Source organism: Balaenoptera borealis (assembly GCF_965194805.1).
Source record: "Balaenoptera borealis genome assembly, chromosome: 3".
NCBI lineage: Eukaryota > Metazoa > Chordata > Mammalia > Artiodactyla > Balaenopteridae > Balaenoptera > Balaenoptera borealis.
The window spans coordinates 21,622,600-21,636,971 of NC_138866.1; the positions used below are offsets into that span (position 1 = coordinate 21,622,600).

At 41.5% G+C, this 14,372-nt stretch overlaps 1 protein-coding gene and 1 long non-coding RNA gene across 18 annotated transcripts in view; one reads left to right on the forward strand and one right to left on the reverse strand.

The window, feature by feature from the left end:
- Window positions 1-14,372, forward strand: part of STON2 (stonin 2) — a 158,930-nt gene that overhangs the window by 136,866 nt on the left and 7,692 nt on the right. For 12 of the 13 annotated variants that reach the window (XM_082384683.1, XM_082384685.1, XM_082384678.1 and 9 more), the window contains 2 exons: window positions 6,005-7,843; window positions 13,252-13,454. In XM_082384683.1, the coding sequence (XP_082240809.1) occupies window positions 6,005-7,843; window positions 13,252-13,454 (2,042 nt within the window). Of the gene's footprint in view, window positions 1-6,004; window positions 7,844-8,888; window positions 9,307-13,251; window positions 13,455-14,372 lie in introns of those variants that run through there. The other variant, XR_014242464.1, reaches the window with a different exon arrangement.
- Window positions 11,479-14,372, reverse strand: part of LOC309625352 — a 44,778-nt gene continuing 41,884 nt past the window's right edge. For all 5 annotated transcript variants that reach the window (XR_014242468.1, XR_014242469.1, XR_014242470.1 and 2 more), the window contains one exon: window positions 11,479-13,392. This is a non-coding gene — a long non-coding RNA (uncharacterized lncRNA). The remainder of the gene's footprint in view (window positions 13,393-14,372) is intronic.

Genomic DNA, 14,372 nt, shown 5'->3' on the forward strand with positions numbered 1-14,372 from the left:
ATATCATAGAATCTGATTTTTTTCCCCATAGTGCTTACTTTTTCTTCAGTTTGGTGGTTTTGATTGCCATTGTAATCAATTAATTTAATCTTTGTGGTATTTAAAATAGATAGTGGTCTAAAATTAAAAGAATCCACCATTTCTCTTTAGTTTGCATCAGTAAAGGCATTAAGGAAGCTCTTAGGTACTGGAAATTCTCCCTGTGGTGTAGAATAAGAACCTAATCTTCATCCATCGCTTTTATTTGGCAGAGGCCAACTCATAATACTAAAAGCAGTATGGAAGAGAGAGTAATTAAAATGATGCTGGAGTTTTGGCTATATTTTAATAAGTCAGTAAAACGGAATTGTGGATGATAGTTAATGTTGTTCTGAAGATAATTAGTTTTTGCCGATTTCTTAGTGGAGAAATTTGCCAGACTTTTTTTCCCCCTTATTGTTTCCCATACCAGCCACACCAGTCATAAGTGTCTTAGGAAGAAGATCTAACTGCTGCATTATCAACATGGACTACAGCAAAGCTGTTGGTTTTCTTGCTCTAAGGTTAATTAGTGGGAGGAATAAAGATAGGTTTTGACCTTTTAATATTTCTTTATTTTGTAAGCAATACAGCATTTTTTTAAAAAGAATACAGATTTAGAATTTTAAAAATCACCTCTCACCCCACATGAGACATTTGTTTTCACATCAAAAAGCTTTTTAGTACATATATACACTTTATATCATGAATATGTATCATTCTAGCAGCAGTAGCAGGAGCAGCAGTAGTTATAGCAGGTAACATCTACTGAACATTTATTATTTGCCAAACACAATTCTAACATCTGTATTAAATTTTCATAGCAACCCTGTTAGGTAGGATTTAATATTCTTCTAGTATCATAGGTGGGAAAGCTGAGACGCAGAGAAATTAAACAACTTGCCCAAAGTCACATAGCTAATAAGCTGCAGACACGGAATTGAAACCCAGGCAGTCTGACTCCACACTGTAGGCTCTTGTTATTCACTCAACAATATATATCATGATCAGCTTCCAGTGAATTAACATCATCAACAGCATTGTCTTGATTGATGCATGAGATTCCATTTTAGGTGTATAACAGTTGATATAACCAATCTCCCATTATTGGACATTTGTTTCCAATTTTTCCATGATACAAACACTGCTATGATAAACATACCACTATATACATCATTACATGTCTGTCTTGTTCTTTCCTTAGATAAAGCCTATAAGTAGAATTCTTGGATTATTTTTTTTGAGACTTTTGTACAAATTTTCAAATTGCCTTCCAGAAAGATTTCTTTTTAACACTTACATTATAGTGTGTAAATTTCCGCATGTCACCAATAATGATTATTATTCTTTCTAAATCTTTGTCTCTCTGACACAGGGAGAATTGTATTTATTCTTTTTAAAAAAAAAATTTAATTAATTAATTAATTTTTAATTGTATTTATTTTTGGCTGCATTGGGTCTCAGTTGTGGCACGTGGAATCTTTCGTTGTAGCGCGCGGGCTTCTCTCTCTCTAGTTGTGGGACGCAGGCTCCAGAGCACGTGGGCTCTGTAGTTTGTAGCACTTGGGCTCTCTAGTTGAGGCGCGCGGGCTTAGTTGCCCCGCGGCATGTGGGATCTTAGTTCCCCGACCAAGGATTAAACCGCGTCCCCTGCATTGGAAGGTGGATTCTTTACCACTGGACCACCAGGGGAGTCCTGTATTTATTCTTTTATAAGGTTAAACTCTTTTTTCCAAAGAGTTATTAGATATTTATATTTCTTCATTAGTGAATAGTCTGTTTTCATCCTATTTTACTGCGAGGGTGTATCATTTTTATTAAGGATACACTGTCATTATATATTAAAGAGGTCGAATTTTTGTCTTATATATTTTCCCCCAGAAATTTTACATACAGATTAAGTCTTTTTTTTTTTTAATTTTTAATTAATTAATTAATTAATTAATTTATGGCTGTGTTGGGTCTTCGTTTCTGTGCGAGGGCTTTCTCTAGTTGCGGCAAGCGGGGGCCACTCTTCATCGTGGTACGCGGGCCTCTCACTGTCGCGGCCTCTCTTGTTGCGGAGCACAGGCTCCAGACGCGCAGGCTCAGCAATTGTGGCTCAGGGGCCCAGTCGCTCCACGGCATGTGGGATCTTCCCAGACCAGGGCTCGAACCCGTGTCCCCTGCATTGGTAGGCAGATTCTCAACCACTGCGCCACCAGGGAAACCCAAGTCATTTTTTTATATGTGAAAGTCTCAAAGACCATCCTTTAATAAAAAGAGGCTCAGAAAATATATGACTTAAGCTTTATAAAAACAATTGAGGATGTCCTTCAGTCAGTGATAAATGAAAAAAATATTAAGAACTCACAAATAGGGAAGTCAGTGTTAACGGGATAATTTTTAAAAGTAGTATTTGGCGGTCCTTAGGTTCACCTCAAGAAATGCTTTATTTTCATACGAGAGTATGAACCACTATGACCTATATGAACTATGGATCACTTTTGCTTTTCATCTATAAAAGTGTCTTTATTAAGATATTTTTTCTTTATAAATGATTTTGTAGGAAAACAAATTCCCATTTTCAGAAATTTGACCTATACCCCACTATCATCCCAAAGGATGGATTTTTTTTTTTTTTTTTTAAGTGCAATGTATCCTTGTATAAAACTGCTACACCCCATTTTGCTTTCCACTGAAGCCCCGTTTTGGGGCAGCCAACTGTGCGATGGACCATAGTCTAATAGCTACTTTATTTATTTATTTATTTATTTATTTATTTATTTATTTATTTATTTATTTATTTATTTATTTATTTATTTATGGCTGTGTTGGGTCTTCGTTTCTGTGCGAGGGCTTTCTCTAGTTGTGGCAAGTGGGGGCCACTCTTCATCGCGGTGCGTGGGCCTCTCACTATCGCTGCCCCTCCCGTTGCGGGGCACAGGCTCCAGACGCGCAGGCTCAGCAGTTGTGGCTCACGGGCCCAGTTGCTCCGCGGCATGTGGGATCCTCCCAGACCAGGGCTCGAACCCGTGTCCCCTGCACCAGCAGGCAGACAGACTCTCAACCACTGCGCCACCAGGGAAGACCCCCCAAAGGATGGATTTTTAAAACAGGCTGTAACCATGGAAGATGAAAATGCCAAAGGAGAGACTTTATAACAATCTTTTGAAACTTTTTGATGGCTGTCTTAAGAGAATGTAGAATCTCTAGAAATTAATTTAATTCAAAAAATTTCCCCCCAAATTTAAAGATACTTCATTTAGGGCTTCCCTGGTGGCGCAGTGGTTGAGAGTCTGCCTGCCAATGCAGGGGACACGGGTTCGAGCCCTGATCTGGGAGGATCCCACATGCCGCGGAGCAACTGGGCGCGTGAGCCACAATTACTGAGCCTGTGCGTCTGGAGCCTGTGCTCCGCAGCAGGAGAGGCCGCGATGGTGAGAGGCCCGTGCACCGCGATGAAGAATGGCCCCCACTTGCCGCAACTGGAGAGGGCCCTCGCACAGAAACGAAGACCCAACACAGCCATAAATAAATAAAAATTAAAAAAAAAAAAAATCCTCTTGAAACATTAAAAAAAAAAAAAAAGATACTTCATTTAAATTGTATTATGAGTCAAATGCTTCACAGCTGTGTAGGACTTGGTGTGATCTCAAGTAACTTGGCTTAAAAACAAGTTTATTATAAGAAAATTATCTTCAGTGGAGACAAAGGCCTTTTTCCCCCCTTTTTTTGGTTTGGGAGAGGAAGATGAGAAGTGCTATTTTGGGGACAAGTCTCCCAACAGAAGAGAATCCTTTAGCAGCAAGAATAAACAGCTTTGGCAGAAAGCCACCCTCCAAAGGAAAAGGACTTAGGGCACGTTTTGAACTAGGGAGTAGTAATGAGCTCCAAGGCAAAAAGGATATCCCTGGTACAAGGGGTGGGTCAATACCAGACTGTCTGGGTGGAAATACTGCTTACAAAAGCTCCATAGAGCTGCTTCATTAGAAAGTGATGCATTTTGCGATACACCCCTTTGCCAGTTCTCTAGGGAGGATTAGTTACTGTTCCAAGGAAATGATTGTATTTTACTCAGGGCCACATTGTTCCCTTTAGGCTTCATTACAACAACAACAACAGCAGTTGTAGTAGTAATAAAATGTAAGTCCTACAAACCTGGATTGTTTTCTGACCCTTTTCCCTTCATTTTCTAGAAAATAAAGCACTTATGCATCTACAAAAGTGGACTAATGATTAATTTGAAGGAGAGTCTCATCTTTAATTTTAAAACGCTTTGAAATTCTTTTGTGATGCCGCATATATAGAAAATACTTTTTGCTCATTATATTTCTGGGGCGAGTGTGGGTATGTATGTGTGCTCGCTCATGTATTTAGCTTATATTTTCAAACTGCTGTTTTCAGTAGAGGTAATTGCTATTTGTTTGAATAAATATACTTTGAAAGACGGATGAGAGGCGGCCATCCCATCCATGTGTAATTACATGTTAAATTATATGTGACATTGCTGATTTGGTGTGGTTGGATATGATATTTGTGAAGATTTAGCAGGATGGTAAGAAAAGTCAACTATTTGACTTAACCATTTGAGTATTCATTTCTCTTTGATTCCAGATTTCTGGCAGTAAAAACAGTGGGTGGAATGGCGGCAGAGATCCCCATACACATTCCTCCAGAGACAGAGAGAATAGAACTGCTCCAAAGCAAAGTTTCTTTTCTCACTCATGCAATTAACAGTCCTTCACTGAGCGTTTACTATATGCCAGATACAGATTTGTTTTCTGTGCCATTCCTTCCTCAGAATCCACTCCTTGCTTTATAAAGGCCTTATTTCCTCCTCCTTCCCATAACCCCAGCAGACACACAGTATCTTTACTGAAAAGGTCTGGGTCTTCCCTGCATGGAAACTCAACTCTTGTATCTCCTTCCTTGAAGGCCCTGCTAGGGTGGAGTTTTACTTGTAATAATCTTTTTATTTTTTCCCATAAATTAAACCCCAAGATGGAAAAGTATTTTAGAGAAAAAAGAAGAGATTAATATCAGGAGCATTTTCTCATGTTATACATACTTGTAAACATTTTAATGGCTGCGTGTTATTCCATTGTATGCCTCAATTTCTTAACGTTCACCCAAAACTTGGTTCCTAATTTGGATTTATTTCCTTAGGGTGAGATTACTAAGTCATTGTTCATGAATATTTGTAAGACTCTTAATACAAATTGCCAAACCATTTTCAGAGAGTTTGTAGCAACTTATTGTCCCATTAAGGGTCTATTTACTGTTCATATTATAGCACCTTTACCCTCATCGAATACTAAAACTTTAAAAATCTTCACTGATTTTTGGGGTTTAATTTACATTTTTCTTATTACTAGTGAGAGTGAACATTTTCTACATGGTTATTAGACATTTTTCCTTTCTCTTTCCTGGGTTGTCTGTATATGTCCTTTGCCTGTATTTCAAGTTTTTGTATTTTTGTTATTCACTTGTGTAAATTTATTTCATATTAAGGATGTTAACATTTTGTCTTTAATATTTATTTACCACATTTGGGTAAAAATCTCTCCGATTACATTATTTGCAATCATATTATCACTTAGAGCATATGGCTTGTTTTGTTCGATGAGATAAGCTTTCTATCATTTTATGTAGGAGGTAGTTTTCAATGTTTAAAAATATAAGAATACATACTTTAGAGTCAAGAAAAAAATATCTATTCCAGAAACTTTGATAAAATAAAGGGAGAATGTATAAGAGTTAAATTGCAAGGGACCTGGGTCCTATCAGTGCTTCTGTATTGACATTTGTATTCTTACTGCTTATTACAAAACTGGTGTGCTTATTACAAAACTGTGAGAGCTGTGCCCAGACGAAACACTTGACGACAAGTAATGAAATGCTTTGGAATTTACTGGATTCCAGATAAAATTCTAGTCATCCCTCATTCCTATACCTCTAGAGGCCCTGAATAGCAGCCCCTCATATGTTCTCCTTTTCCTTTTAGACAATTCTTCCTCTCTTCAGGAAGATGAAGAGGTAGAGATGGAGGCCATCAACTGGCAGGCCAGCAGTCCAGCTATGAACGGACACCCCGCCACTCTAGTGACCTCTGCTCGTTTCCCTAGCTGGGTCACTTTTGATGACAATGAAGTCAGCAGCCCTTTGCCACCAATCACCTCTCCTCTGAAGCCGAAAGCACCACCTCTTGCATCTGTGATCCCAGATGCACCTTATAACTCAACTGGGTCATTTAAGAAGAGGGAACGTCCCAAGAGCACTTTGATGAACTTCTCCAAAGTTCAGAAGCTGGACATCTCCTCCTTAAACCATCCGCCTTCCGTGCCTGAGGCTCCTCTTTGGAGGGCAACCAATCCTTTTCTGAATGAGACTCTACAGGATGTACAACCCTCCCCTATAAACCCTTTCCGCGCTTTCTTTGAGGAGCGGGAGAGGCGCTCCCAAGACAATTCCATGTCTGGTACCACAGGCAAAAGCCAAAGAGATTCTCTCATTGTCATCTACAAGGATGCCATCAATTTTGATGATTCAAGCAAAAACCAGTCACACTCTGATGCTGTTGAAAAACTCAAACGACTCCAAATTGGGGATCCCGATCACTTAGGGAGTACGACCCTCCCTGATGATGACCCAATAGCCTGGATTGAACTAGATGACCACCCACCAGGTTCCGCACTGTCCCAGCCCAGGGATGGGTGGCCCATGATGCTTAGGATCCCTGAGAAGAAAAACATCATGTCCTCTAGGCACTGGGGACCCATCTACATCAAACTGACAGACAGCGGGTATCTGCAGCTGTATTATGAGAAGGGCTTAGAAAAGCCATTCCGCGAGTTCAAGCTGGAGATCTGCCATGAGATTTCAGAGCCCCGGCTCCAAAACTATGATGAGAACGGCAGGATCCACAGCTTGCGGATAGACCGTGTCACCTACAAGGAGAAGAAGAAATACCAGCCTAAACCTGCCGTGGCCCACGTGGCCGAGAGGGAACAAGTGATTAAGCTGGGCACCACCAATTACGATGACTTCCTGAGCTTCATCCGTGCAGTTCAGGACCGTCTCATGGACCTGCCGGTGTTGTCAATGGACTTGTGCACAGTTGGCTTGAACTACCTTGAAGAGGAGATTGTAGTGGATGTCCGAGATGAATTCTCTGGCCTTGTGAGCAAAGGAGACAACCAGATTCTCCAGCACCGTGTCTTGACACGGGTCCACATCCTGAGTTTCCTCTCTGGCCTTGCCGAGTGCCGCTTGGGTCTCAATGACGTCCTCGTCAAAGGGAACGAAATCGTTTCCCGGCAAGACATCATGCCCACCACCACCACAAAGTGGATCAAGCTCCACGAGTGCCATTTTCACAGGTGTGTGGATGAGGATGTATTCAACAGCTCACGGGTTATTCTGTTCAACCCTTTGGACGCCTGCCGACTTGAGCTAATGCGGTTCAGGACAGTATTTGCCGAGAAGACCTTGCCTTTCACACTCAGGACTGTGGCAAGCATCAGCGGGGCAGAGGTGGAGGTGCAGAGCTGGCTGAGGATGTCATCTGGCTTCTCCTCTAACTGTGATCCTCTCACTCAGGTTCCCTGTGAGAATGTGATGGTTCGCTACCCTGTGCCCAGTGAGTGGGTGAAAAACTTGCGCAGGGAAAGTGTCCTGGGGGAAAAGTCTTTGAAAGCCAAAGTGAACCGGGGGGCAAGTTTTGGCTCAAGTAGCTTGTCTGGCTCTGAGCCTGTCATGAGAGTAACTCTGGGGACTGCGAAGTATGAGCATGCCTTCAACTCCATTGTGTGGAGGATAAACCGACTGCCTGACAAAAACGCAGGTAGGCAGAGCTTTCTCTTCTGTGAAAACCGCCACATGGTTGTGAAAGAGCTGGGATCAAAGTTCCACATTCTCTTTCCCTATGAAGTGCTGGTTTTTGTTATGTGATAGGAATGATGATGGGGAGGGATGGGGGAATGGGGGACCAGAAAAGCAACAATATTTGAGCAAAGTACTTAACAAACATGCATGACCCAGTTCACTCCATCTTTCTACTCTCTTACTATCACACTTCTTCCATAGAACTATGCATTCTTCTTCTCAGCTGGGCTGCTAAGCAGACTTCCAAGGAAGCTTATGATTCTGTATTATTTTCTGACTCTTTAAAGTTTTCTCTGGTGTTGGAAGCTATACTTTTCCAGATCCTAGAAGGCTTCCGGGTTTTGAAGAGATGTCTGTGCCCCAAGTATAGGTAAAAGAGCCAGTTTATGGCCAATCATGTGTACAGTACAGGCCAAGAGTTAGATTTATGATTCCAGTCACCCTGTGCAAGGCCTGTCAATCATAACATTCCAGGTTCAGAGCCAGGATCTGGAGATGGGGAAGAGGCCTCTGATCAGACTGAAGATCCAGCCAGGACATGAAGGTCCAAAAGGACTGAAATCCAAAAGGACAAAAAGTAAGGGAAGGGATGTTTAATTTAAACAAAGGAGACAGTTTACCAGCCCTAGCTGGCCTGCTCACAGCTAGCAGGGGTGCTTCTGTGCTTTAGTGGGCCCGAAGGCAATAACTTTCCTCATGGGTCCAGTGAGATTTGGTGAAATGACAAAACTAAGGAGTAATCAAACCAGCTCTAATAGCTTTATTTCTTAGAGTAAGTCTGGGTGACCCCAGTGGCAGGCAATAAGCCCATGATCCTGTGACCCTTTAAATCACTTTTCTTCTTGTTTATAATAAACTTTGCTCATCTGTTAAAAAAGTGGGTATTTGGGCCAGAAAAAAAAAAAAAAGAAAAGAAAGAGAGAAAGGTTTGGAAAAACTGTTGGTTAACGTCTTTCTCTTATGCAGATATTCTTTTTTCCATTCTCACTATTAAATCCTAACAGTATGTTTGGAGTCTTCATTTCCTGTTCTGAGCGTGGAGCGGCTGTGTTACCCTAAATGTAAAACAACGTGAAGCCAAGAAGCAATACGATCTGGCCAACTCCCCCGGCAGGCCAGGCAGTGGACACACACCAGGGCTTTCTTGTCAGACACTGGGTGTAGCAGTGCAAACTGAAGAGACAATTGGACCTCTGTGTTTGAGGCTGGATTTGCCACCCCCTATTTCTAAACTGACAGAATTTTTAACATAAAGTCTTCCTCTCTGAGCTTGCTTATTCATTTCCCTGAAATCAGCACTGTATTCTCCTGGTGATAGCACTGTGATTTCTGCCTCAGCCGTGAGGCCGATGTGAATTGATGGTAGAAAGGAGAAACCCTCAATTCTCCTTTGGCACGGATGCCCTTGAGAAGAGAACTGAGGTAACAGGGAGAAAATTACTGTTTAAGCCGCTAGAGGCTTGACGTGAGAAAAGACCTCAGGTTTATGCTTACTGGAATTTTTAGCTCTGCAATTTACTAAGCATGTATTCAGATCACTTCATTATGGAATAATTGGATTTTCAAGCTGGAAAGGACCTTGGGGATAACTTAGTCAAACCTCTTCATTCCACAGATAAGAAAATTAAGGACTGGAAGTGACGTGGCTCATCACATCCAGGGGTCTTTTTTCTCCATACCACAGCTGCCTCTTAGTAGATGACACAAAACAGACACAAACTCACAGTTACTTCCACTATGAGAACAGAGATTTGCAGTTTTCTCAGTGTGTACACACATACCTCATTTGTTTCAAAGTTCTTTCTCTCAAATATTTAAAAGTACCATGTGAGGGGCTTTATAAGCAGCAAAGACTGACTGGCTTCTTTTAGCAAAAAGAAATAAATTGTTGGAAAGATATAGGTAGCTCCTAGAACTGAAGGAGCAAGCAGGCTTCAGAAAGGATAGCTCTTGATAGCAGGAACTGTGGATGTCTCCTCAGGCTGCAGCCTTTGGGACAAACCATCACAGGCCATTTTCTGTCCTTGTGCCACTTCCCAAGAGTAAAAGGGAGGACAGGGCATTTTGACTGACATGACCACCAAGATGACATGCAGTGCTGGGGAAGAGTATTTCTCAAAGAGGAAGAAAAAAGAAAAAAAAAAAAAGATTGTTACCAGAATAAAAAGGGAGCAGATGCAGGGCACGGAGTAAATAGTCCTCAGCAACCACTTCCCTGAATGCTTCCCAGCGGGGTAGTGTTAAGTAGGCTCAAGGCCAAGTAAATGCAGCCTATATACTACATACGTATTTCTAGATTACTGGAACCTTGTGAATGATTTTTAAAATACAGGACAGCATAAGGATATTTGGGGATATTTCTCACTTAAACCTACCCCCCCACTCAATTACTGCTTTTGCTGTCATGGTTGTATATTTTTAGACATGAAATCCCCCTAAGAGCTTCTTATTCTACTTCTGGCCAATGGTATACTTATGTATCAGTTCAGGAAATTAATAGCACCCTTTTCTGGAAACTTGAGATGTACAGGATCTGACTTCCAGTCAGAATGCGAGTTCTTACCATTGCTGGTATTCTCTGTGCCCAGCCCCTGCCCTCTCCATCCATGAAGCCAGAGAATTGACGATGATCTGTTAGTAACTGTCCCTTTTCTGAGCTCTTCTTAGTCTTGAGATAGCTTTGGGAAGGTGCCTTTTATAGGCCATTTTTCACAATCCTCATGCCTCTATTTACAGTGAAAGAGGACTGAGCCTCTGCACGTCTGCTCCCGCCTGCAGTGGCCCCGCACCCCTAGCCCCAACGGGTAGGATGGTCGGACAGCAGGGCAGCGTGAGCCAGCAGGCTGGCATCCCGGGCTTTGTCGCCACCTCAAGCCTGCAGCCACAGCAGGCTTATCCCAATCAAGCCATCAAAAGGCTAACAAGCTGCCATTGGATTCCAACATGGCTCCCACCAGCAGGGTCCCTCTATCCGTGCTCTCCCAGGACCCCGCCCGTCCTAATCCCAAGAGCTTTCCTTTAATCCTAGAGGGCACCAGAACAAGTTTCTGTGCTTTCCCAGATTGTCTGCCAGGAAACAAAACATTCTGTTCTGCATAGGTAGCTTTCTTTGCTGGAATTCCAGTTCTCATTAGATTGGGTGAAGAGAAAACAATTCCAGTATGATTCCCCTTTTATGGAAAATAGAAATCTGAATTTTAATATTAAATTTTCTCAGCTTCATCAAGGGAGATGACATAATGTGTGAGCTCATTAGTTCATTAACATGAATTAAATTATACTAGCTTTCAAAATTGTACTTCCCTATCTGTCCACTAGCCCTACACATCCATTAGCTGATGCTAGAACTCAAGAGAGAATGTTGCTTTCATAGACTTTGCTGTGAATACGCTTTGGTGGGGTGAGAAGAGGGGGGTCAGTTTTGTGGAAAGTTATGATTTTCAGTGTTCCAACAATGTGTAAATAAGGGTAATTAGATAAAACTGTTGTTCAGGTTGCTATTGAATTAAATTAAGAAACTCCTCTAAATACTTTGTAATGATCTAAATCTATAGCAATATATTGAGAGGAGTGTAGGACATAATTTGGAGTCAGTTAGATAATGAGTTTTATTCCCAGTACTACAAGTTAATGGCTGTGTGACCTCAGGCAATTTACTTAAACCTTTCAGAGAAATCTCAAGTTTCCTCTTTTATAAAATAGGGTTATTAACACCTAGCTCATTAAGAATGGAATTAGTAATGTTTTTAAGTGTTTAGCACAGTCTCTGGCCTGTAATAAGTGTTCAGTAAGTGACAGCTATATAATTACATCTGTGGTACACAATTTTAAAAAATTGAATGGATTCATTTTCAAATAATGTAATTTTTACTACTACATATATCTTAAATTCCTTTCCTAAAAAACTGCAATTTTTTCAATTAATTTTCCAAAGTATTACTCTTTAGAAAGTAATTGAAATATGTTACATTTGTGAAACAGAGCAAAACAAATACTTCACTCTGTTATGTTTTCCTTGGAGAGCGGGTGTGTATGTCCTCACGCTCTGAGATTATAAAGTCCTGCCCAGACCAATAAAGGAAATTGGAACTGTTTATTTGGGGAAACTCAGATAGCTAAGGGCTGTTTCAGTTACATAATGAAGTCAGAGTCACACGGTTTATCCACAGTGAGTTGCTTTATGGGGTTTCTTACAGCTTCCTTTTTCTCCACCCCTGTCACTCTGCAAACCTGTCTTGAGGTTTGAGGACTGTGTGGTTATGACTCAGACAAACGGGTTAAGAACATCTAGGAGTCAGACTGCTGGGTCCAGTTCTTGGCTCTGCCACTTCCTAGCTATGACCCTGGGCAGCTGACCTTACCTCCCGAAGCCGTAGTTTCCTCATTTGTGCAACGTAATAATTACGACCTCAAGGGACTGTATGAAGACGCAGTGAGAGAATCTGCATAAAGCACTTAGCACAGTACTTGGCTCAGAGTTATCAACAAATGTTTCCTGTTACGTCTGACGAACGACGACGATGCTGCAATGGTGATCGTCACAGAACTAAGTTCTGACTCTTTTCCCTCAAATAATCTAATAACAATCCTCAAATGAAAATCAAACCATAAGTTTGCCTTCCAAATACAGTGGAACTAGCCATAGATTTATAGAGTTAAATAGCGGTAAGGGACGATGCCTGGCATTACCCAGCCCACCCTTTTCCACCCCCCCCCCACCGACTCCCCACTTCACACGTGAGGAATTGAGGCCTGGAGAGAACAAAAAGGACTTGGGTGTGGGATCTCTGCACTTAGGAGAGCTGCAGGTCAAACCCAGGTATCCTATTAGTCTGTGTTCTCTCCAGCGTTCCACATGCTTCCCTAAAGCATATGTGCTGTTTCTAAGGGCTCTGTCATTTATATATGCCGTTCACCCAAAAAACATGCCAAAAGCATTTTTTAAAAAATATAAAATGCTATTAAGAAAATTCATCTTCCAAAGGAAATTGATGATCTTGCTCCAGGTGGCTGTCTTTGATGTTTTATTAGGTGCTAAGTGCTGATCTCTTTTATTCCTTTCTGCCAATCTACAACCTCTATTTCACAGTATTTACCCTGTGTTCACATAGCACTCTGACCTGAGCAGGCAGAATGCACTCCATTTCTCAGGTCATGGGTTTTATTGCTAGGATACCAGGCTACCGTAGTCAGATAGTGTTATGTCAAAGGGTCTGAAGCACATGCAGTGACTTCTGCCGAGGCAAATCCTCTGCTCAGAGTTGGATGCTCTTAAAGACTGCCAGGCCTCCTTTTGTTTGTTATTGAGGCTCTTCCACTTCCTCCCCAAAGAAGCTGAACCCTAGATTCTTTGTCTTTCTTTCATAGCTTCTGGTCACCCACACTGTTTCTTCTGCCATCTTGAACTTGGCTCTGACCGGGAAGTGCCTTCCAGATTTGCCAATCACATAAACGTTGAGTTCAGCATGCCTACAACTTCTGCCTCCAGAGCTGCCGTAAGGTCCATCTCTGTGGAAGACAAGACGGACGTCAGGAAGTGGGTCAATTACTCTGCACACTACAGCTACAAGGTAGCCTCGGGAGGCATCTGGCTAATGTTTCCAAGTCTGTCTGTTCACCCCCATGCCCTCCCCCTTCTCATTCCTTTTAGCAGTGCCTGCCCAGGGTGCAGGGTGTTCTCCTACCACCTTGCAGGCGGTTTACCATGCATAGCTGTGGTTGAGTCTGCTCTGAGTTAAATGAATAATCTCTCTAGCAGGCAAGAGAAAGGTTGGAAAGAGAAGTACAGGCTGATGAAGGAGGAGTATATAATGTCTTTCAGTCATCATGAACAACAACAACAGAGTAATGGGGTAATGGGATTATTATTACTCATTTGTCATATAATTTATGTGCAGGGGAGTGAGTTTGGAAGTGGAGGGAGGATCAGGAAAATGCTAACCCAAAGCATATATTTCAGCTACAGGTGTTGATGAAGTGGATCTGAATGAAGTTTACATAGTGAAGTATGACAGTATGTATGACAGTATGACAGTATGTCATAGTGAAGTATGACATATACCAAGTCATACAACCTGGTCACTGGGCTATAACTGGGCAAACTCAAAAGCCAGGCAAGCTTCTATAATAGTAACGGGATCAGGGCTGTGAAGGAGGAAATGAAGTTGGAGATTTCCGACATAAATAGTGATTATATCCTGAGTAGTTAGAAATTCAATAGGAGGAGATTATATGCCAAAGACAGAAAACCGGGGGTTACTGAAGAAGGATTTGGCAAAGTGGTTTAATAATTTTCTATTTGTAGTAACATCCTTAGATTTATACGAACATTTAATTGTTCTTTAAATATTTCCTTACTTGTGTGATTTAAAACATTAAACTACCAAAAAGAACAAATACTCCATCTTGTGGCCAGGAAAAAACCCAGCACTTTCCTCAAACATGACCCTAGTCAACTGTTCTGTCTTGAATTGTCTCCCTCATCATAA